The following is a 24,710-nucleotide window of genomic DNA, read 5'->3' as shown; positions in this document are numbered from 1 at the left end:
CTGCAGAAACACCGTTGGAAAGCAACTGCCTGTAAAATTCTGGCAGTTCTCTTGGGAATCGCACGGAAATGAAAGAAGACAACTTTCCACCAGAGCTGCGCAGCGTGTAAACAATGCCTCGAACTTCGTCCATCAGTGTCTTCACTTTCATGTACCTTTTATTATCTTTCATGTACCTTTACTATTCATTTGATACGTGTATACAAACATACAGGACAAAAAGAAATGAGGGATGAGGCTGACAACTGCCACTTAGAGGGGCACAGCGCCTGCCTACATATTTTGCTCTGGCGCTTGATTTCGTCTTGCCAGCCCGAGCGGTGAGCAGTGGCAGCCGGTGCGGAGTCAGACATGCATTTGTAGCGTCCACTTTGTTGGGAACAAAGATAGTTCGTTAGCTCAACACCTGGAGAGCAACAAAAAAAAATTCACAGCATATCCACGGGTGAATGATGAAGAGCTTGGGCAAAGCTCCTGAAGCAGTCATGGTTACACCGTGAAATCTTCAGTGGTTTCGCCCAGCAGTAATCAAAGCGATAGCCCAGTACATCGTCAAAGACGTGACAAACACTGTATATATTTATACAAGAAATTTTATTAATCGTAAGTGGTAGCTAGACGTGGCTTCCGTTCCCCCTTCATTATAACTGCTTTATGGTCGGTGAAGTGATGGATCGGTGATGGGTCATAGTGGGATGTTTGCAAAGACGAAGTAGTGGGCAGTTTGCAAAGGTGGCTTTCGTTCCCCCTTTATAACGGCTTTATGGTCGGTGAAGTAATGGATTGGTGATGGATCGTAGCGGGATGTTTGCAAAGACAAAGTAGTGGGCAGTTTGAAAAGGATCGGTGATGGGTCGTAGTGGGATGTTTGCAAAGACGAAGTAGTGGGCAGTTTGCTAAGGTGGTTACGCCGGACAACGGAGACGTGACAAGGTTAGACTAAGAGGAGCTTCGCCCCTAAATAAAGCTCACTTCCACTCGTACATCATAGTCTACAATTTTCAGTTGCACTATGCGCTCACTGGCGACATGCGAAGTCCCCATCATATTCAGGAATCTCTTGTTTCAGACCGCACAACTTACCACTCGCGTAGAACTTCGTGCAAAGCGACAAGCAACTCTTGTTGAAGCACATGTCAACATCTTCAATCCCACGAAAACCGCAGAACAACACATGATGGTTGCTTCTCACAGTCATGGTCACGCGAGAGCCGGCGACGCGCTCTTTTAGCAGATGACAACCAGCAAGGGACTGGTGGGCACTTCGCACAACCTCAAATTTTGTGCGTGTGTGGTTGGGTCGATGGGCTCTCCGTGTGGTTTCAAAGGGATGGAACAGCACTAATCGTCTCTTGTTTCTGCTGCATGTAGCTGCATTTTTGTTTCTTTCTCACTATGAGAGGGTGTACTCGTAGCTTGGTTTTCAGTGGTAAGTGGGACGAAGAGGTCTCTTGCCTTTCTCGGGTGCCTTGAGGTGAAAACGGGACTTAGTTGAATGTCGACGAAAGTTGCCAACAGGCTGACTTTGACAAAGTAGCTTTTTGGGCTAGTTGGTTAAAGGTCTCTAGCAGACACGGATGTCCCGTTGTGTCTTTCTCATACGTGTCTGCTAGCACTGAGATACCTTTCGACAGGCCGGCTTTCCACCGAAACGTGAAACACAGGTAGACATGATTTAGTACAGTGTATTTATACAAAAAAGAAGAAAGTGAACTAAGATTGCTGTTCTAGGAGAAAGGCTGCCACCATAACCACCACTGCCGCCCTGAAGCATGCACACGTATGCTGCTACCCAGTGCCTCCTCTATCATTCTTTGCCTAGGGAAAGGAGAAGAGAGCAATGGGAACTGGCCATCGGCGTTAGTACGGCTTTTAGCCACCACGCTCCGCCGCCGGAGTAGAACTGCTGTCACGTAGCTCACTGAAACACAGGCCGCAGCTGCACTCGCAGCTGTTATATGGTTCAGTTTTCGGCTGTATTCACGCTGTTTGAGGTATAATGAAAACTTTTATAAACGGGAATCCTCAAACACTTGTTGCTCTAGGTAACCAGCCTATTTTAAAGGCATGTGCTATTCACGGCTATTTCATCGAGGCGCTCATGCGTAGCCTGCTAGGCCTATATGAGAGCACATGCCTGTGATGCGTGGAAAATTGTTCTGTCACCATTATGCTTGCCTGAATTAGAGTCGGTTATGGACTTTCTGAGAGTCGACTTCTGAAAGCAGTGTTTACAAGTAGCTAATACTGAAAGCTTGGGCACTTAAAGTGCCCTGATGCGTGCTACTGTCTACTGATGCACTATACGCAAGGTCTGACAGAAATTCGGAGGCACAAAGGAACGAGGACAAGAAATGACAGGACTAGTGCCAAAGTCCTGTCATTTCTTGTCCTCGTTCATTTGTGCCTCCAAATTTCTGTCAGATCATGCACCAACTAGCCCAAGAACGCATTTTAGTCGCTATACGCAAGCCTGGAGTTCATGTACTAAATAGCACGAAATGTCACTAGACTGCTTCCAAGAATACTTTGAACGTGATCACCCATTCCCATCATAAAGCCTTTGAGAATTACATTTGTTGCCACCGAGAGGAAGCAGCAGCTGGTGCCAGAAAATGAGGAGCTATGCCGTGTGATTACATCATTTCAGAGCTTAAAGCAGTAAATCGTGATGGTATGAAAAACAAACAAAAACAGCCGCATATGCCACGCAGTTCCTGCAACACTGGCCAATGTGTATGAACAGATGCTGTTGTTCAAGTCTAAAGTCATAGTGTTGACTCTTAAAGGGCCCGTAAACAGGGTGCGACTTTTTTTTTTACACCCGCCAAACAAGCTCGCTAATCCGTACAGTAGACCGCGGCGATCACGTTTTCCGAATATTACAGCGCTGCGCGCCGCGCAGACCCTTCATTTCGAAAAACAATTCCCGCGCTTCTTTCCTACGCCTGACCTATCCTCCTCGTACGCGCAGTGATGTCAACTCGGCGATCGCCGAGTTGACGTAGCACTGAGCTCGTCGATTGGTCTAAACCAGGTCTCAACAAACAATTGTCAAGTTAACGTCAGTTCCTGTTCCCACCCACCGCTACGAAACTGCGCCTTGTTTTTTGGCCCTGCGGTGATGCGGTTTCGGCCACGCAGTTGTCGCGCGTATATTCCTCGCATTTGTATTCCTCGCACTGCATAGCACACGCGAAGCGTTGTTCAGTTGCCGGCTGAAAATCGAGCGGGGAGAGGGGAATCTCCGGTAGCTCGGACGGGTCGCGCTTGCTCGCGCGGCAAGCGGGGTTCTCCAGGCTTTTCTCTCGCGCCCCTTCGACGTCTCGGAAAGCAAGCACGCATTCCTGCTGCATTGTGAACTGTCCCGTCAAGTTACGGAGCACGTGCGACAATATAAACAATAAACAACCAGGAGCCGCAGCAAGCGGAAGTGCACTGCGACTGATCGAGCTCGCCCATGACGTCAATTGTTGACGTCGTGTCACGTTGCCGAAGTGGGCGGAGTCACGACGACGGGCTACGCCTTTTCCTCCATGTGGCGGAGAAGGGTGGTGAGGCCGCGCGAAAATTTGAAACCAGCTGAAACGGATGTTCTAACCCCTGTAACTTCCTTATTATAGCACGTACTCGCAAAATTCTTGCGGCAGCATGTTCACATAGCAAAAGTGCGCATATTTCTTTTCATTACAATTTTTGGACATCGGGGTTGTTTACTGGCCCTTTAACTTGAGCCAGTGTGATATGCTTGAAAAATGCAGCCTGCTGTCAGTTTCTTGAGCTCCTCAGTGTATTTGTCGATGGTCTGTTGTAGTCTCAGTATCTGGCTCCTCAGGTCTCTTTTCTCTTCCATTTGGCCTTTTCGGTAGTGAGCAAAGTAGAGGCCCAACAGCTGTTGGCCTGGCCACTTTTGTCGCATGGGACAGCCGGCTCAGCCCTGTGCGCGCACCAATTGTGGCACTGTACAGGATGATTGTCAGTTGTTTTGCCGGTGGTGCTTGTGGTGTCCATGTGCTCTGATTCTTCAGATTCGGGACCTAATTCAGATTCGGGACTTCAGCGTTGCACATGGCGGCGGTCATTAGGCGGCATCGTTACTGGTACATGCATTCCTTGACTGGCCGCCTTTAGTGATACTTGCCATGCTTCGTTCAGTTTTTGTTACCTTGGGCTGTAAACTTGAAGGGTAGCCTGCAAAGACTGACGGTACTGCATCCTTCTTGAGCCGCTGCTTCTTTCATTCTAAGAAGTCGTCTGACCGGAAACGACAGCTGGATATTCTAATGTACTTTGAAGATGTATTAGGAGACCAATTATCCCGCTTAATTACTGCAAGCCATCTCTTCCGTACACCAGTGGCAGCTGTAATTTGGTGGAATAACAGCCCGACAGTGTTGTAAGGCGAAAGCTTGAGATGCCTCATCAAACATGAGGATTGACCATCGCCGGCTTCCGGCGGCATCAAACTAGTGATGCAAAAAATCATCATCACGTGATGACATCACAGATTGCCAAAATTTGTGACATTTGTGGTGTCACATAACGGGACATTACATGATGACGTCATCACACTACATCTTCGCTTGGTCAAAGGTGGGCTGATCACGGAGGCAGTTCATAACCAGCCGAGGTGCAGAAGGCTTGCAGTGCCTACAATCCTTGATCAAGGCAGCAAGAAGACCACGTTAGGTGCAGAAATATCTCGGAGGGGGGCAAGGGATGTTCAGTACATTGACTGGGAAGAAAAAGAAGATGGCTTTTGCCTTCTAGTCGTCTTAGGTGTATGCATAAGTGACCCTGTGAGCTTTTTCTTTATCTTGTAAAGGGGAAAAAAAAAATTACAGCATATCCACGGGGTGAATGATGATGAGTGGGGCGAAGCTCCTGAGGGCATCATCGGTAAACCGTGAATACGAGTAATTCGCCCCACTAAAGTAAACACGTGGCCGCCTTTCCCGTGCTCGCGCAAACGACAAATGCATTATCCATCCGATGACTCCGAGTGCGCACCAAGAGCGAGTGCCTTTTATGCTTGCAGGCGTCCAATGGCAGGTGCCATATATGACATCATTCATATTTTCATAACATCACATCTTTTCATCATATTTCATCATACTACAAGTATAGTTTTATAACATCTCGCATCATTCATATTTTCATAACATCACATCTTTTCATCATATTTCATCATACTACAAGTATAGTTTTATAACATCTCGCATCGGCTGCTCAACAGTCACCTGTGAAGCGCTGGCGGTGGCCATTGCTCCTGATGTAGGGCTTGGCTGGAGAAGTTCCAGAGGGATGGCCTTGGGACTAAGGCCTCGCAGTCGGCGACTGTAGCAGTGGACAGGAGTATCCACTGCAGAAACGGGTTGCGGGATCGGACTGGCAGAACCGCTTCCTGAAGGGGTGGTGAGCCTCAGGCGTTGAAGTCCGAAGAACCGAAGACCCGAGCGTCGTCGTATTCCTCAGAGAAATCATGGTTGCTGCTCGAGCTTCCCACTTCGTCGTCCTCGGTTATCTAGCCGGCCTTGAACACGTCCGAAGAACCGAAGACCCGAGCGTCGTCTTCCTCAGAGAAATCGTGGTTGCTGCTCGAGCTTCCCACTTCGTCGTCCTCAGTTATCTAGCCAGCCTTGAGCCGTGTTTTCATCATATACAAGTACTGCCATCTAGCGGACACTCCACGAACTAAACGAGAGGTGGCTACTACATACATCGGGGACGCACGACCCACGGCTTAAGGAGCTTCACCCCTAAAAGACAGTCGTTATTTCTTTCCATTCGATTTGCACAGCGGTACACAACAGACTGAGGCATGCAGATCACGAGGTTGCAAAAGCCGATATAGAAAATAAAACGCAAAAACGATTAAATTCGATTGCGAGTATAATAATAATTGTTAGGATTTAGCTTTCCAAAACTGCAATATGATTATGAGGGACACCGTAGTGAAAGGCTCCAGAAATTTCAACCACCCGGGGTTCTTTAACATGCGCCTAAATCTAAGTACATGGACCTCAAGCATTTTCGCCTCCGTCGAAAATGTGGCCGCAGCGGCTGGAATTCAATCCTGTGACCTTCGGGTCAGCATTCGAACACCATAACCGCTAGACCACCATGGCGGGTCGACTCAAATGCAAGTATTGCACTGGCAGCATGGCGAGACAGACTGCATGTGGAATACGTACCTGTGAAAGCCTGCGAAGAGCACAAATGCAATTAAACTCTGATGCAAACATGAATTCGTGAGCTTCGTAATACATGTGGCCGTTCTGCACCAGCTTCCCAATTCTACTCGCACAGCACCGCCACGCGGCAGTGGTGAGTGGCGGCAGAGCGGGCGCTCAACGGCCTGAGGAGAGCGTTGTACCACCCTAAGAGTGCACTGCTCTACCCACAGAGGGCGGGAGCAACAGTGCCACCATACCAGCTTTCTAGGTCTATAGATTGGAACATTTCATTTGAGTTTGGATTGGCTATGCAAAAGAAGTCTAAATATCTTTACGTTATTACGCACCACTTTGAGGACGAAGACTGAAGCACACGAACACAAGCACAACAAGTGAACACAAGCATGGTTCAGTCTTCGTCCTCAAAGTGGTGCGCAATAACGTAACAATGAATAGATACCAACTGGTCCAAGCAAGTACCCTTAAAAGTCTAAATGGCAGTGAATGAACGAGGTGACAAAATTGACATCATCCTTGTGCTTTTGTCACTGCCATTCTTTGTTGCAGGGGTGTAATGGCAATTACTATGCTTGTAGAGTGATTGATCCTACCTGGCAACACCGGTGCCATTCTCGACTGTTGGCAGCGTTTTCTTGTTCTTGGCATGTATTCAAGGCCTCCAAAAATGCTTCAACTCTTCTTCTCCTTAGTGCTTTTATTCTGTGCTGTTTAGGGTCACTTCTTCAAGAACTAGATTGGTGCCCAATATCTTCATTTCCGTGGTCTTCCATTTCAAATATACCATCTGAGAGTGAAGGAAGGACATTATACTGTAGTGCAAAATTTGAAAAGAAACACTAAGAGGCACAAAGAAGCAGGAAAGTCAGCCTTTTATTCTTTCTATTGGAGTTTTGCCCTACAATATTATGTCCTTAAGTAAGTACCAACTCGCTAAAGAAAAGGCAGTTGTGGAGTAAAAGCAACTAGGTCACAAATGAAACATTGGATGCGGCCATCTTGGTTGTTTTGGTCAGATTCTTGGTGCAGCACTGAGATCGGGCTAGTTGGTACTGATCCATAGCATCTGTAAGCGCGAAAGACACTTAACACGGACGAAGAACACAGGACAAGCACTTGTCCTATGTTCTTCATTTGTGTTACGTGTCTTTCGCGCCTACAGAAGTTACGTTGGTGCAGCACTGGTTTGATGGATTTGGCTGAAGTATGATTCAAGCAGCCGCAGGATGTGGCTCTTTTAATTCAAAACTGCTTTTTTGAGTCCACGTTACATTCAGAAATTGCCCAATTTTTATTACAAATGTTTTAAAAGTAAAAGACACTTAGGCATGCTTTACATTCCTGTGAAATTTGCCCAGTTTCGATTTCTGGATTTGGCTCTTTTAGGGAAAAAAGAAGCTCCTCAAATGGACTGGCCTGAATTTCATTCTGGTCAGTGAGTCCAACTCAGGTTGGGTAAAATTTTGGTGAATCTGGCTTTCAACTAGCCTGGCTGAGTAGAAATATGGTCGATTTGAGCCCGAGTGTGCTCGCTTGAGTATTGGTGAGTTTCGTCATTCCGAGTGAGCCAGGCTGAGTAGAAACTTCGCAGATCTGGGTGTAAGCCCACTTGCGTAAAATTAACATGAAGTTTAAGTCCGAGTGAGCCCTAAGTAGAAAATATAATTTGTGAGTGAGTGCGAGTGAGTTCAATGTATTTTGCCGACCTGTGTTTATACAAACTCCATAATTCTGACTGATGGCCTGACACGTGAATTGTGATATTACTCAGATGTGCTGGGTTGTGCTGCTACGAGGGAAAAGGTGGCCTGTGTTCTGTACGTCTCAGCGAACCACTTCTGAAGTTGCGGCCAAGGAAGGACCTCGTGGAAACCCTGCTGGTGAATACCTCTAGCCACTAATTGTCTTTTACTGAAACAGGGCAAGGTTGCTGTGAAAGATTCCCTTCATATGTTGTTTGTACAGGCAGCTGTGTATGCAGACTGGATTTCATGGCAAATCGTAGTCCTAGTTGTTAAAGGGGCTCTCCAACACTTTTTTTGTGAAGTGCCTACATCGCTGCCGACCGCATCAATGCGTAGTGGTGCACGCCAGAACTATTGCAGGCGGACATGACGGGAAAGGGCGCAGACCTGTGATTGGATAAATGTAACGTTAGGAGTGATCATGGCATTCCATCAAAAAGAGATTACTGTTGGGTTTTGTTTTTCTTTCACGTGCCTTTTCACTGAATGCCAAATAGACCAGTGCTCTTGGACTTTTTTTCAGTTTGAAAACTAGCACCTAGGTGCACATGAAAAAGTGACCCCTTTCTGTGTCCACTAGTGAAACGCTGGGCAAACAATGCTCCTAATGCCACCACGTTGCAGCAAATGTGCAGGGGACACTCCACACACTGTTGTTTTCAAACTGAAAAAAAAAAATTTTAAGATAAATAAATTAAGAGTGTATAAATAAACGCCGTTGCAACGAGAAAGATCACTAAAACTACAAAACATGATAGAGGCGTTTGTGAGCTGCCTTGTTTCACAAGTGCGGCTCGCTCTTGAGGTGCCACATTGTTTATTACGATCGCAATGGCGTCATCAATACGTTGGATAGAACATGCAAAGTGGCATGCAAGCTTCCCCTACATAGGAGCTTTCAGCTCATTCCATTAGCAGCGCCTTGCAACGTCAGTGGCGAGTGAAATGTGGTCAGGTGATACCGCGAAGATCGAGTTGAGGGTAGGCGTCCGTTTTATTGTATTTTGAATTTTCTAGCCTGAATAACTTCGGACTGCATGCCCCTATTGCTGCCATTTTTGCTGCACTAATCTGTTCATCCTTCAGTCTATGCAACCCATAACCCGGTGCCATACCTTTTAGAGCACTGACCCTGAAAGTGTTAAAAACCGCACTTTTTGCTGGATAACTATGAACTCCTTTATTTTTGTATCAAGCATTGATTCCTCAAATATCTGTTTATTCCACCAGTGCAGCATGACTTCAGCTTAAAGCAGGCCCGCAGGTTACAAGTGGTAACACAACTGCAAATCACGACTGCTGACTTGTGCTAGTGCAATGCAATGTTCAAAGGCTTGGGCTTGACATGTGCTGCAAAAATGGCAATTTATTCCTTTTTCACCCGCGGCCTTTTGCATTCAACATGGAATAAGCTTAGTCCTCTGTTGTAGCTTCTTTGGGAATGCAAAGTGGCTTGTAACCTTCTCTCTCTTTTATTTTGTTCTATGAGGTTCTCAATGCGCCCATATTTTAACAACATGGTCACAGTATGGAAACACTGCATTGGGCTAGCTGACTCGTGTGTCATTGGTCAGCAGTAGTATGTCTACTACCATCGATTTTTCTGATGTAACGAGTGGGTCTGTATTGGTATTGATGATTTACTATGCTGGACTTGCATTTTGTTGCTCCAACAGCACCAAAAACCAAGACAAAAGAGACGTGTGAGCCTTTCTTTTGTCTTAGTTTTAAAGGGGTACTGACGCAATATTTTGCGGCCGAGATAGCCTGCGGGATCGATTCCGGTCAACATGCGTATCTGCAAAATACCAACAGCGAATATAGCTTGGGAGTTATTTTAAATCAATTTTGAAGTTTGCGTGAGCGATCGACATCCTCGCGCTACTGACACCCTCAAAGGGGACCCTTGGGGACCCCCTACTTCCCTCACGTGACCACGCTGCAACAAGTTATGATGACGTCATAGCCGCCATGTTTTTCTGCTGTGTTCGCTCCAGCAGTCTACTTCTCGGCGGCTGCTTGCAAACCGCGCAGAAGTGCGTCACAGTTCTGTGTGCTGATGTGATTGAGCGCTGCACCCGCTAGGTGGTGATAGTTGCACCCGAAGGCTTGTCATTTTTGAAACTGAAACTGACACTGGTCGGTAATGAGGAGCCTGTAATTAATTATCTGCCGCGCGCTGCAGCAAACGATGTGCCGTGTTATGGCTAACAGGCCCCCGGCAACACATTGCAGCAAAAAAAAAAAAAAAAAAAAACGAGAGGCCAAAATTTTTGTGTCAGTACCCCTTTAAGCGCTCATGTAGTTAAGCCCAGTTATCCTGAACACATTTTGAACTGTTGGCAGTGAACTGTGCTGTAATATATTACTTGGAATCGAGGCTCCATACAGTGATAAACTACTGAAATTTTGTATCTGTGTTTTCTTTAATTACTTCATTCCAAGTTATTGGATGCACCCTTCTATGCAGTGTTTTTCACAAACTGCCATCCTAATGACACATGTCTTTGGTTACCCAGTTGGGATAACAGCACCAGTGGGCAGATTCGTAGAGTCTGCTTGATCATAAAAAAAAAAATGTACATTGACTGCTAGCACTTATTCCAAGTCTAGGGTTTAGGCAAGGTTTAGGCATTGCACTTTTAGGCACTGTGGTTCTGCTGTACCATGGCTTACGTGTGAGGTGGTCTTATGTTGCACTTTGGCCTCAGTCGGGAATGGCCAAGTGCCATTCTTGATTGTGGCAGCAAATGGGGAATCCTGGTACACTGCAAGTTTTCTGGGGAATGTGGTGTAAGACAGGAGTTGTCAACTGGCACGAATGCCATATTGCTCATGGCATCAAGGTTAACAGATCAGTGGTGATTGCTAGTTAATGAAATATAACCAATAATAGTATGAATAAGCACCTTTCATAAATACTTTCTGTACAGTCTTAACAAATTCTGTGCTTGCATAGTAATCTGAACGGTCATCCAATGGCTGGTACCTATTTACAACTGAATGGCAACTCCAAAATGAACGTCTGACAAAAGAATGGTGGGGGAGGAGTCGTCATTCAGTGGGCTCCATGCACCATATAAAAAAGCCAATAAGGGCAGTAAAGCGTGTCAAGTAAGTCGAATAGCATGCCAAACTTGTCAGGACATGTATAAATTCCACAAGTCCTTGCATGTTAGAATTGAGATGCTGTGAGAACAGGCCTTGGTGAGTATAGTTTCAGTGACATGCCAGACCAGCTGGCTTGATCACCTGCTCCATCTAAGACACCTGTATCTCTTCCTTTGGATCCACACACTCTCTACCAAGTGTTAAAATGAAGCCTTTGACATGCATGCACACAAGCACCTGTAGTCCTTAGTGGGCCTCCCAACTTCCTTGTAATCTCTGCTAGGCTCAGAAGGTGTGAGAACTACAAAGCTTGGAAAGATATTCGCAGCTGATGCTTTACTACAGGTGTGCACAGAGTTTCACATTATGCAAGCACTGTAGCCTGATGGTGCCCCCACACCTCGTCACCTCTGGTGCCTGTCGCAAAATAATAAACAAACAAAAGGCTTGCTTGCACAAATCACACAACCTATTTTCAGTGAAACATGTATTTTAACATACGTATTCTGCTGCAGTTGCAACATTAAACGAAAAAGAAATTACAGTCAAGAGCTTTTTTAAGCTAGTATCTAACGCACTTGTGCACACGTTCAATATATGTAGCGCTTTGCATCGTCATTTCAACCAAGATATGCGAGCTCCCATGCATAGGTCGGCAAACTTACTCATGAGTCGACTAACTCAGACTCGGATCGAGCTGTGAGTCTGAGTTTGAGTGAGTCCGGGCGAGTGATGTTTTGGTGAGTTTGGTTGAGACAAATTTTAGTGAGTCTAAGTGAGTCCGGTTGAGGAAAATTTTGGGGAGTCTGAATCCGAGTGAGCCCTAAGGGCAAAATATATTTCTTGAGTGAGTCTGAGTGAGCTCCAAATTTTTTTGCTGACCTGTGGTGATAAATGCTGAACTTAAGCACTATGACGGTTCACGGTGATACTTAATTCTACTCACAGAGACTTCAACACACTAGCGTTCATACGCCAGCTCAATATTGATTGATCAAAGGCGTGCCTTGAGCCGCCCCCTCTCCCGCAAAATTTTTCAAAGAAGTTCTTGATAAAAGTAGCTCGTGTGAGTCGTATCTTTCAATAAAAATGTCCTTACTGGATTGCAATCACTAATAACTCGTATGTGAAGGTACAAGATCAAAATGTATTTTAGAGCACCAATTATGCGAGATATTGGTGTTTAAGTACGTTGACATCCTGATCAAAAAAGCTAATTATACGCTAACGGACTCATGAGTTGACTCACTCAGACTTAGATCGAGCCACGAGTCTGAGTCTGAGTGAGTTCGAGTGAGTAGTATAGGTGAGTTTGAGTCCGAGCGAGTCCGATTGAGAAAAATTTTAGTGAGTCTGAGTTCGAGTGAGTCCGGTTGAGGAAAATTTTTGGCGAGTCTGAGTCCGAGTGAGCCCTAAGGGCAAAATATATTCCATGAGTGAGTCTGAGTGAGCTCCAGATTTTTTGCCGACCTATGCTCCCATGTGCTGTTGCAAAATAATAAAACCTATAAGACCAAATTTACAGGATTTGCAAGGAAAGACTCTCTTTTTGAAAGGTGCAATAGCACCATCCTGCTTATGTGTGATATGAGGAGTGTCCCTTATGTTGCAGTATAACCTGAACCTGTATGTTGTGTATGCAAGCTATGAATTGACTGCGCTCTCTGAGGCAAGTTATGTCACTGGGCAACATGTTTAGTGACACTGTACTGGTATTCAAGACTCTTTGGAAATATGCTCTGCTTCGTTTGGCACTCAGTGTTGAAAAAGAAATACAAGATTACGTATCTCAATTCTGGGATTAAATGATAATGTTGATGGATATCATTCTGACAGTAAGGATTTGACTATTTTTTAAATAAAACTCATTACTTCTTGTGAAGAAAAATGTTTTGGGAAGTTTCCAGATTTTTCTGTAGTTTTGAATGCAATGGTGTAGTTTTTAACAAATTATGCAATAAATTTGCTGGTTTTAATACCACAAGTAGTGAAATGATGTGACACCAGAGGGCTTCTTTATATGTATTTTTGCTACATACCAATGCCCTTCTGGCAGTAAAAACAGATCTAGATTTTGAGGAATGCAATCTGCCTGCGGTCCTTTAAACAGAACAGTCCACTTTGTGCCTGTTTATTCTTATTTGATATGTACATGCAATGATGTGTATTCCTTTCTGTTCTAGCACGAGATGATTCATGCCTACCTCTTTGTGACCCACAACAATAAGGTCTGTTTTCACTTAATCTTGTTTACATTGTTTTGTGCATGAGATGAAGGAAAATTGGGACACTGCTGGAACTCATATTTAAACGGTGCAAAAGGCTAGGCGAAGAAGAGACTGTATGAGACGATTGCTGACTAACAACTGAGCATTTTATCCAGATGGAAAGAGAATAAACCCGAATGCATGTCCAACCTACAGATTACAAAACTTAAAGGCTTCCATCACGTATTTTTCATAAATGCAAATTTACAGTCCTGAGCACTATCGATTAGGTACTTATGCACATGTCATTATTTTTGCAGATAGAAAATACTCCTGCAATCTCTTGTGAGGGAATCATTTTGCGCAAGCACTATGCTCGTGCGACAAAATTCCGGGGTGCCGCTGCGCATGGAACAGGTAGACAAATACAAACATGGCATGTCCTTTAAAGTGCTTTGATGCTTGCACAGGCGAATGCCGAGGCAGCACCCCATCCCCCTCTTATAAACATCACCGCATGAGAACGGAATACTGCATTACACAACATTGTTTTTGCACGAAAAGGGACCGTACGGTAACACAGTGCAAGGCTGGCAAAGGCGGCACAGGCTCTCGCGCAATCAGAACGCGGTTAGTTTTTCGTCCTTTCACAGGCGCATACTCGTTCGTGCATCTTCTTCACTACACATGGAACAAAGTGATTGTTCCATGCACACTCCGCTCACTGACATACCATATATACTCGTGTTATGGCCGCAGGTTTTCTTCCAAGATTTTGGGTGAAAATCGCGGGTGCTGCCATGACATGAATAAAAATACACAACTTTTTTGTTCTCCCCCCCCACCCCCTTCACCCCCCACCTCTTCGGTACACGTTTTCAGCGCTACTTGCCTTTATTGAACTGCAGTGCTCGCTTGTACACGTTGAACTTGGGACTGAAAGCTAAAGGCCATTTTGTGTTCACAGGACATGGCCAATGCATAAAAAGAACAGCGCTAACAGTGATTCTGGGTTTTACAATTTTTGTTTGTCCTGAAGAAAAACTGAGCAAGATAAGACAAAGAAGCATAGACCTCCAGGTCTAAAAAGACCTGAGGGTCTGATCTTTGTCTCATCTTTTGTGCTGTTTAAATATGGATTCCGATCAGCTGGCCTAATTTACTCTTACTGCTTAATCTCTTCTGGTCTGTCCAGTACTTGATTTCCTTGATATGCATGTGGGGCCCTTCTGCAAAGGGTTCAGTTAATGCTCATTACTGTATCAATGTATTTCTCCAGGTTTTATGTGCAGCATTCAAAGTTCCTTGTCATTATTTTCCATGAAAAAGTTGTCGTATTACCCGGGAAGGAACTACATTGATTGCGGGATGTCTCAAGGCCAACTGTTGGACGTGAAAATATCTTAAGCCCATGATGCAGTAACTTCTGAAAGAGTGTTCAGATAATTCATTTGCAGAATAATAATTTGCCACAGCAGATTGCTACAGAGATTGGCAGGAACCTACCTAGCTATTATTTTTTTTTCTTTTTCCATAAAAGAAAAAGTCCCAGTTTTGCCCGAAAGATGAGCACCGATAGTGATAGCAATGCATGTAACAGCTGGTCGATTCCATGAAAGATAAAAAAACGGTGTATACTTGATGTTTCCGATTTTCCTGATAATTTTGTATGTTGTGCACATATGACTGCACAGCACGATATCGCAGTTCGTTTTCAAATAAAATTTTTTTTCAACACAGGAAAATTCTGCAAGCGTCGCCGGTTGACAACGACCGTTTTACGAAGAGTACATTCTCGTAAATTCGCAACCATGCTGGCAGCTACTGAAGCTATATATTACAAATATCTTTCTTTTTAGCGGAAGTAGAAGTAAAGAGGAAATAGCTCTTATCATTTCATGGAATTCTGTGCAAATTATGTATTTTTAAAAATTCACGAAAAACGCTGCGTTTTTAAAAATCAGTCAAATTTGGGACGCTATGGCTACTTTTGTGAATATCTTAGCTTGTTCATATTTGCAGTACGAATAGGCCTTTATGTGAATAATGAACCACTGCATTTGTATTTCTCTAATAATTTTCAAAGTAGTAAATTTTTATGCTCGAAACACCAAAAAGACAAAAGTGCTCCTCGATTCAAAAATCTATAATAAAAAAAACCCAATCTCAATTTTGTTCAAAGTCCCCCAAATTGTTCTCAAAGGACTGCAGAATGATATTATGAAAAAACGACTATGATGGCTGACATCTAAAAACTCTACTGGCAATAATTCAGAGCTGTACATGACATTGCTGTGGCCACGAGAAACACTAAATAAAATTGCATGCCAGTTTTCTTGTGTTAATAATACCTTAAATAACAAAAACCACATGCACATGCAGTGGCAGTACTATTTTGATTAAAGGCAGAACCAAGGGCGCCCTCTGCCCCTTTAATGGGACACTAAAGGCAAATAACAATTTATGTCAGAGTGAAAGCCCAATGTATGACAACTTCTAAAACGGCAATATTATCAACAGCAGTTCCCTACTTACCGAGAAATTAAGCTAAATGTATCACATGATGAGCGCCACGGGTGGGACATTTTCGAAGTGATCCCGATGACGTATGGAAGTCGGCCTACAATAAATCACTAGTAACCAAACTAGCAGCAGTAAAAAAAGAACCTTCCGAGCATCAAAAGACATAATAAAATGCTGTTTGTTCGTTTCCGCTTGATTCATGGAAAAAAAGAACATCCGTGGCATTGCCATATGGGGAATGGCGCGCATGGTTCAAAGGTTCCGTTTTCGCCGAACTGCGCCTCGCCCGGCGCCCTGCTTCGCTCAGCCGGTCGCGTCTCAGTGGTAGTTTCGGGATCGCGTACTGCCGCGTGTGTTTTGCGCGCTCGTGAAAGTCGCTCTGACCGAAAGCTCGACAAAATGCCGCATGCATGTGATATTGCCGGATGCCCGAATGGTGCACAACGCCAGTGCTGCAGCAAGGAAACCGGTGTGTCTTTTCACTGGGTGCCACGGAATAAACCCTTACGCTCGATGTGGCTTAGTGTCATGCCACTGCGCCAGTGTGCTGAACAGTCAAAACCTCTGCGTGTGTGCTCGCTGCGGGACTGCGGCAAGCTTCGATGGCTTCGATGGCCCGTTGTTGCTACTGTGGGTCCCGCTACTTCCGCTCTGCTGCTACTAGTGTCGGCGGCCGCGCAGTAAAAGCGGGCAATGTTGGGCACGGCAGCAGTGACGTATGAAAGTCTTATTTTCAGGTGGGAGATTTGAAGCGCGCTAACGCGATGCGGACCACTAAAAACGTGATTTTATTTCAAAATAAGCACTTCCTTGGCATAAAAGTAGCACTACGAGGTTTCTGGACCGCTATTTCAACAATCAACGTCGACTTAATATTTGCCTTTAGTGTCCCTTTAAATCAGTGGAGAGAACCATGCCGCACCTCTGGAAAGCTGTTGGGTTCCTCAAGGCCAAGAAATTTTAGAACCACTGTTTTTCGTTACCATTATTTTATTTTTCTAGTGGGGTCGGGGCCGTATTTTGCGAGATTTATGGCTGTGCCCATACAGTTGGAAGGATTTGACAGAATTGAGGAGCTCTGCCGCGACGGTCACATTTCAATGGAGGCGGAAATGCCAGAGGCCCATGTACTTAGATTTCAGTGCACGTTAACAGTGATTCCACTCCTGCGCCAACTGCGCCAAAGTGCACCAAATTATATTTACTGCGCCATCCTGATAATATCGACGAAAATTGCGCCAAACTGCGCCAATGTCTCGGGTTTGGGGCGGCGCGTCAGTCAGAACATCTGCAGCTTGATCTTGGGGCTGCCGAAGTCGCAACCATGGACTAAGAATTATTCCGCTGAATAAATAGCACTCACGCGTGCGTCCCTAGTAAGCCACGGTGACGATGCCATGCATGGTGCCGACGCAGCTTCTGTTCTGCAAGTCTGCTCGACAGCAAAACGCGCTCTCCGCAGAGGCTCGTGACGTCTAGGCCTATCGGTAGCGAGAAAGTGCGACGGCGATTCATCGGCGGACGCCGTCTGTTCGAGAAACGCTGCTGATAGCTCGTTTCAAGTGTCGCACGCCACGTAAGGAAAGCAATGTTCAGTAATAACTACATGCGTGCCGCTAAAATGTCTGTCACTTCTGTTTCTGGACGTCGCGGAATGAAATCTAGGATATCGAATTTTCCTTGCTTCGCGTTTATGGAAGAGCACGTGAACGGTGGGAACGCGTTGACACTTTTCCTCAGATATACTTTATCCATGGATCTTCATCCAGAAGAGCTTTTTCGTAATTCCTTCCACCAGCACATCTGAGTTTGTAATCACTCTGCGGTAAGTACCCCCTAAAAGGCCCTGCCCTTTCGAGCTCACATGCTAGGGTCCTAATTCGAATTTTTTGCTTGCTTTTTTTTAAAATGTCATCTCATTAATAAAAGCATATCTACTCGTCGGAGCAGTCGCAAATGTGCAGCTGTCAGTAGCGGGCCCGTCGCTGACGGCCCACAGTGAAACGGCTACGCCATGTTACACGTCCGCCCCGCACTTTCGAGGGTCAATAGCTGACGGTTAAAAAAAACTCAGTTTCGCTTAAAAATTGTATTGTTAAACGAAGTAAGGCTAGCAGCTAACGCTTTTGGATCCGATTTCGCGTAACTCAACAAAACGCTGGTTTAAGGGAATATGGCCGCTCCAGGAACCGAAGCGTTTTCATGCTCTGAGTTCTCTAAACGCAAAGTAAGCGTTGAGAGCGCAGCAAGTTTACGAGCCGTCTCCTGATGTCTCGAGATAGCGCGCGCGCAAGCGACTGCACCCTTCGAACGATGCGGTCCCCTTTCCCCCCGCCCACCTGGCGTCCCTTCATGCTCCTTACGAAAGACGGGCGGAGCGTTTTCCTCTCTGTTTGATGAGCAATCGACAGCAGGCCCGCACGCGGGAAGATGTTATCTCATGCACTCTCCGTGCGACGGAGACAGACGGCCAGCTAGTTTAATCTCCGCTTCAGCCGCGTTTGTCGCCAGCGCTTGCGAGCTTTTGCCCGCGGCTAGAATGCGCGTAGTGATGTTATCAATTTGGACTTTATACGGAAAATTACGGCAACGGCGACGGCAAAAATTCGTCGAGAGTGTCCATATAATCGCTATCACAATAAAATTTTTTTTAAATTTGAGGAGCCATTTCACTTGTGAAGTGGATGATAAGCGAAGCTGTTTCACGCATGGCACAGAGGTGACATTGTGGAGGGCAGTTGGGTATGTAAGACCAGGTTGTTAACGGCCAGGCTGTTAAAGTTCAATACGCAATCTCAATGCGAAAGCCTTAGATGCTTTATCATACACGAAAATTGACCGTCGGCGGTGTCATTCGATTGATGCACAAAAGAATCATCATGTGATGGCGTCATCATCACATCATAGATCGTCAAAACTTGTGACATCATCATGACATCATATACCGTGATGTCACGTGATGATGTCATATATTGTGATGTCACGTGATGACGTCATCACATGACATCATCGCTTTACACTGCTTTCGTGATTAGTGCGCCGATCATGGAGCTAGTGCAAAACCAGTGAGGTGCAGAAAGCATGCAGAGAGGGAGGGGGAGGATCAACACACCGATCGAGAAGAAAAAGAACCTGCCTTTCGCCTTGGAGTTTTTTTAGGGGAATGTATTAGGCACAGTGGGGCTCTTTGGCATTGAGGCACTGCTGTACATTACGGCGTTTGTCTACCATGTCTGCTGATAACCACATAGATGTGTTTAGAGGGTTATTTCATAAAGTGCAATTTTATTGATCCGGTATTCTGTTTATTTGCTTGTGGCGACAATAATAACCGAAGAAGTTGATCCACAACACTCAACTGCATGAGCCCTTATTTTTTCATTAGCGAGTGAAGTATGGAGTTCTCCTGATATGATTTTTTCCATGAGATTTGCCATGGATCGAAATATCTCTAGCTTTCATATGAGCCCCATAATAATATTCAGGTGCTTAAATGTTAATGCAATATGCTTCTGTAGTGTACTCCAGGATGTAAAATTTGCTGCTCCAGAGTGCTCCCAGATGCAAAATTATCTGCTCCAAAGTGCTCCAAGATGCAAATTCTTACTGCTCCAAAGTGCTCCAAAACGGAAATTTTGCTGCTCCAAAAATTGCTCCAAATCGAAAGTCCTCGGTAGCATCACTGACGTTAAGGAACGTCCTCCATTACGGTGTGCCTCATAATCATGTCGTGGTTATGGCACATAAAACCCCAGCAATTAATATTAATCACGTCTCTTTGGACGTTAGCCATTCAACATTAGGAACTTATGCCCAGTGTCTTGGCTCGATTCTAGGATACATGCAGGTACTATTGGCGTCAAATGAAACCTGAACAGCGGCAGGTATTCGCAATGGTATAGTGCGCGCAGTCCAGTTATCACCATGAACGGGCGCGCATATGCGCAATGCTGCCAAAGCGGATGCGCGCGCCTGTCAATACTGATGACTGGAGGGCGCGAACTATACGATTGCGAATGCTTGCCGCTGTTTGGGTTTCATTTGACACCGATAGTACTTGCTGAATGTGTTTTGTGCATGTGCTACCTTTGAAAAATTTTCTTGTAGTTGTAATGCGAATATTTGTGACTCCAGCGACTTATGTAATGAGTAGTCTATACTGTACCTTATGGCACTTCAGTGCCACATTTTTGCTTTGAGAAGTTGCTGCTATAATTGTGGCTGCATAGGAGCTGTTGTTAATACACACAAAATATTCACTGAAAACCTGCACTGTTATACTACTGCAGTTTGCGTGGAGCTTGCTCTTCCATAAAGACAAAACTTGCATGTGCATACTGTTTCCATTATGTCTTGAAAGAGAGTGGCATTGACCAATATGACTCTGTAGCTGTAAGTTTGTTAATGGTTTACTAACAATTCATTAATTGGTGCAACAAACTTTAGTACCACTCTTGTGCTTCTAACAACTTCCTTAAATAAGTGTGGAAACGTTTTTATGTACTGTGTTCATGCAGGATCATGATGCTCATGGACCTGAATTTCATAAGCACATGGAACGTATAAACAAAGCAAGTGGAGCACACATAACGGTGAGCTGGTTTGTGAATTTTGTAATTACCATAACATTCCAAGCGCCCCCCTCCCCTTAAAATTGCCTGCAAAGTGTGTGTTTGGGGGGGGGGGGGAGCAGAACGGCACCAGTCTTGAAGATGGTGGCAGTAAAGTTTTCCTGCTGGAGAAAAAAAAAATGCTGGGTTCGTACAGGTCCTTGAAAACCCTTGAATTTTGAAAAGTACATCTTCAAGGCCCTCAAAGGTCCTGGAATTCTATTCTGTCTTTGAAAACTCTTGAATTTCAGGACCAGTGCAGCCTAAAGTCCACAGTACAACCTGCTTTCTGTTGTAAATTAAAGGCCAACTGCAACGAAATTTTGCACACCCCAAAAAGCCGATTTATAGGCACTCTAGCTGGAGATAATGCTATCTGCCAAATTTCACCTTCGAAATGCAAGTGGTTACCTCTGAAATAAACCCGCCAACAACTCAATTTTTGATACCGAAACTAGAAAAACGACGCCATTACAGCTGACCGGAAGTGACGCAGAGTGCAGCCCGACTGACCGACCGATGCAGGTGGATCGTCTGCTCTGCGCTCCGAAGTATTCGCTTCGCGGCCGCGCCACAGATTTTTCTTTTTAGGTGGTAACGAAAAAAAACAAAGTATGTAAACATCCACTGTGCTCTTCTCTGAGCAACGGCTGTCCGCTTCGCACCTATCATCTCGCCCTACACTGTCTTGGACAACTCACTGGTTCACAGTAAATGATGCTGGTGGTTTACATATCTGATATTCTCGCTTCGTTGATAGACTACGGACGGTAAGACAGCGTTGTTTTCAATATCAATGCTCGGTTTGGCACACTCCCATGTCTACCAAAAGCGTCCCTGCATTTCTGTAAACACTTGTCTGACTGCACCAAAGACTTTTACATTAAACCTAACATAGCACAGTTTGTTTTCTTAAAATATGTTTACGTGCTTGAATTTCTTTGAACCGAGCACGACTACATTTCTCTCGAACTTTGCTGCTTTGACTACTAGCAACTAGAAGCGAGCCGATCAGCTTTTGGAGCTTTCATTACTCACGCGTAGATGGCGCAGCTAGTCTAGCGCTTAGCGGGTCATCGTTTTACCGGCTTTATGTTGTACTAATGTCTTTCGAGTAGTGTTACGCTATATTTTAGCGTGCGAAACACGCTGACACAAGCATTTTAGGCTATACTAAAGCTTTCTAATACGAATACCTCTTGTCGCCGGTGCTTCTCCAAACACTGGTCGGAGCTTCCCGCTGTTGGGTTTGCAGTGGCTGAATATTGAAGGCACTTCGTCAAGATTTAACATTCTTTTCAGTTTCAACAGTATTTGGGCAAAAAGAGACCAGTCGTACATAAAGTCGTCGTCTTTGAAGTGCGCCGTGTAAAGTACCACGTTCTTCAATAGCTCCCATTCCTTTCATCTCACTGCGATAACCTGCAGCTATTGGAGCTTTACCTGTTTTGGAAAAGCGTGAAAGCTAGTCCCGTCCGTAACATACGTGTTCCAGCAGCCTACAGCCCTGCATTTCATCCTGAAAAATAGTTAACTTTTCTGAATTAGCCGCTCGTAGAGGGCCGTGACGCAGAAAAGGAAGGGATGCGGCTGCAGAGAGTTCTGCTCACGAGCGGCCGTGAACTGTGATTTATGTCATTTCCGTTTGTGTCCGATTTGCCTAGGCACACCGCTAGGGCTCTGCGTAGTCTGCTATCTGACAATTAGAGCACCGATTATAATGAAATACGCGACTGCAAGATTTTTCACTGTGATTATCATTACTTACCCAACATATACAACGCATTCCAAGCGAGTTCTGTCCAAGTCAAATTTCGTTGCAGTTGGCCTTTAAGGGGTATTCACATGAGGGAGAAATCTGCGGGGGACACTGGGGGATTGCGGATCACGTGACAGCGACGTCACAGATTAGTGAGTGGCCACGGCCCCTCCGTGCTTCCTCAGAGGAGACGGGGACCTTTTCCCCGACAGGACAAACAATCCCCCGCAGTGGGGGAGAAAACGGATTTTCGGGCAGGTGTTTTGCACAGTTGCTCCTACTGCAGCAACCGTTTTGCAATCGCTTTGCGGGTTTGTTGGCCGCAGCCATGGCAGCCGCGATGGCCGAACTTGGCGAAGATGCCGCTTTTTTTTTTTTTCGATCATTTGAGAACATGTGTCCGAGGCCTGCTAAAATTGAGTGCTGTGTGTGAGCTGATTTTCAACCAAATGGCAAAGTGCTACCTCCACTATGGCCCGTATACTGGTCACTGATATTAACATTTTTTTTTCGAATGGGGTGATTTTTATGAGCATTTTGATGTTGCCAATTTTCTTGAGCCCGTTTAACCCGACGTCGCCAGTTTTATTGAAATAACGATGTAACGAAGAAAGAAGCATAAAGTATCTCTGTAGTAGTAGTACATTAATGATGAAAAGCAGTAAAAAGTATGTTCAAACAAACTTTCTAGATGTTTGGTGGGGCGTCGCTTGCTCTCGCACACTACATAGTTCTCATGCAGAAGGCTCCGGCTCATTATACGTAATTTTAGATATTTCTGTCAAGCATCATGATGCAACGTCTCTTCCGTTCTCGTGAAGAAAAAAAAAAACTATGATAACTGCACTTCTTCGTTAACACAAAGCTGACCAACATTGAAAGACGCTTCATTTCAATTTCTATTACTTGACTACATGACCAAAGTCTCACAGATTGGAACCAAAGTTGGCTGATCCAAAAGGCTGTCTTCAATGATCTCACGAAGATGGCACTTTTTTTCAGTCCGGGCTTGCAACAACAAAAGCATGTGAAATACTCAGCATCGTTATTTTTTTACATGCATTCTGCGAAAGGTAGCAGCGCACATCTCAATAGCCTTGTACAAGCCACCAGAGTAGTCTGGTCTCCCTCTCCGTTCGCCTCATCTGTGTGAGCAAGGGACTTTTCAGGGGAATTCTCCTCGTCAGCTGACATCACTTATCTCTGCCTTTATCCCCCGCGGATCTCTCCCTCATGTGAATACCGCTTTAGTACTGACACAGCAAACTTTCCATTTCAGAAACAATACACCGTGAGTTTGCATGTATGCTGTTTGTTTGTGCCTTGTCCTATCGTTCATTTCACTCCTCACTCATCAGTGCATCTTTTCTCTCTCTCTCTCTCTCTCTACTTATCTCCTTACGATTTCACTCGTCTCCTGCATTTATGCTGCTTTTTTATCTGTCAAGTGATCGGTGCATGTGGTTAGTACACTGTAACGTCAAGCCTTGCTAATGCTAGAGAAGTCTCAGCATCTGTCCTGAACATATGTTGTGTGTTCGGAACTACTTAAGGTGGCATCATGGCTAGACTTTTCTACTGTATAATACTAGTTAAAATTTGATCTAACAAAACCTGATTTTACATAGTTTCCAATCTAAGGAAGAAATTTGCATTCCCCGGCAGGTACTCATAAGGTACATCGTTATTGTCAATCCGAATTAACGAAACTAACTTGGAACCAAAACCGATTTAACGAAGTTTTTCTGATATAAATTGCTAAAAAAGAAGCACTTATTTCTTTCTATTTTTTACACAGATGGCTTTTTTCTTCAAGCACGGACACTAATGCTGTTGCGTTAAAACATCTGCATACCTGCCAAGTCTCCCAGATTTCATCCATTTCTTACATTTGTACGGTCGGCAGGAAAATCTCCCGGAAATCGGAATTTCTGTGCGTGATCTGGCCACATTAACTAATATCCAACCCAGTCCGATCCAGGATTTTTGCGAACCCATTGCGTATAGCATTATGTAAAACAATTTAGGAGGCGTTGATGTAAATGTGCAGTAGAATCTCGGTGATCCGAAACCGGCTGATACGAATTCGTAAAATGCCCTAGCCGAATTCCACTGTGTCCGATGGGCCAAAATTCGGATGTTCCAAATACTTTTCCGTGTCGCGGCGGGTGATACGAACTTTGGTACCCAAACCGTCAAGCGACAGCTGAGAGCAGCGTGCTGGAAGCTTCGGAAGTACACGTGCGGCCAGCGCACACATTGTCAGAACTGTGGTTATCGTTCGCCACAACCGCTGTGTACCAAACCACAGTCAATCTTGACACGATTATGCATGGCGATGACGAAACTAAAGGAACTCCGAAAGTGCATGCACGTCCAACTCTCACCCAGTCAAAGCGATGCTTCTTTCCGCAAACGCTGCAGACAAAACCGCGGCAGATGCGATCATAGATAGCAACAAACAAGGTAGTTTTGAAGGCACATGCGCGGCCAGTGTACGCGTATTGAAAACGGAACTACCGTTTGCCGCAACCGCCGTGCACGAAACTGCGGTCACTATC

At 45.0% G+C, this 24,710-nt stretch overlaps 1 protein-coding gene across 3 annotated transcripts in view; it reads left to right on the top strand.

The window, feature by feature from the left end:
• The window catches only part of LOC119404512 (DNA-dependent metalloprotease SPRTN), a 48,137-nt gene that overhangs the window by 9,782 nt on the left and 13,645 nt on the right, over window positions 1-24,710 (top strand). For 2 of the 3 annotated variants that reach the window (XM_037671040.2, XM_037671049.2), the window contains exons 3-6: window positions 7,966-8,074; window positions 9,616-9,642; window positions 13,234-13,278; window positions 20,298-20,372. In XM_037671040.2, coding sequence (XP_037526968.1) covers window positions 7,966-8,074; window positions 9,616-9,642; window positions 13,234-13,278; window positions 20,298-20,372 — 256 coding nt within the window. The remainder of the gene's footprint in view (window positions 1-7,965; window positions 8,075-9,615; window positions 9,643-13,233; window positions 13,279-20,297; window positions 20,373-24,710) is intronic. The other variant, XM_037671056.2, reaches the window with a different exon arrangement.

The sequence above is a fragment of the Rhipicephalus sanguineus genome, chromosome 1, assembly GCF_013339695.2.
Source record: "Rhipicephalus sanguineus isolate Rsan-2018 chromosome 1, BIME_Rsan_1.4, whole genome shotgun sequence".
Lineage (NCBI taxonomy): Eukaryota > Metazoa > Arthropoda > Arachnida > Ixodida > Ixodidae > Rhipicephalus > Rhipicephalus sanguineus.
Note: the sequence above shows the minus strand (reverse complement) of the source record. Positions and strands in the feature narration are given on the sequence as shown.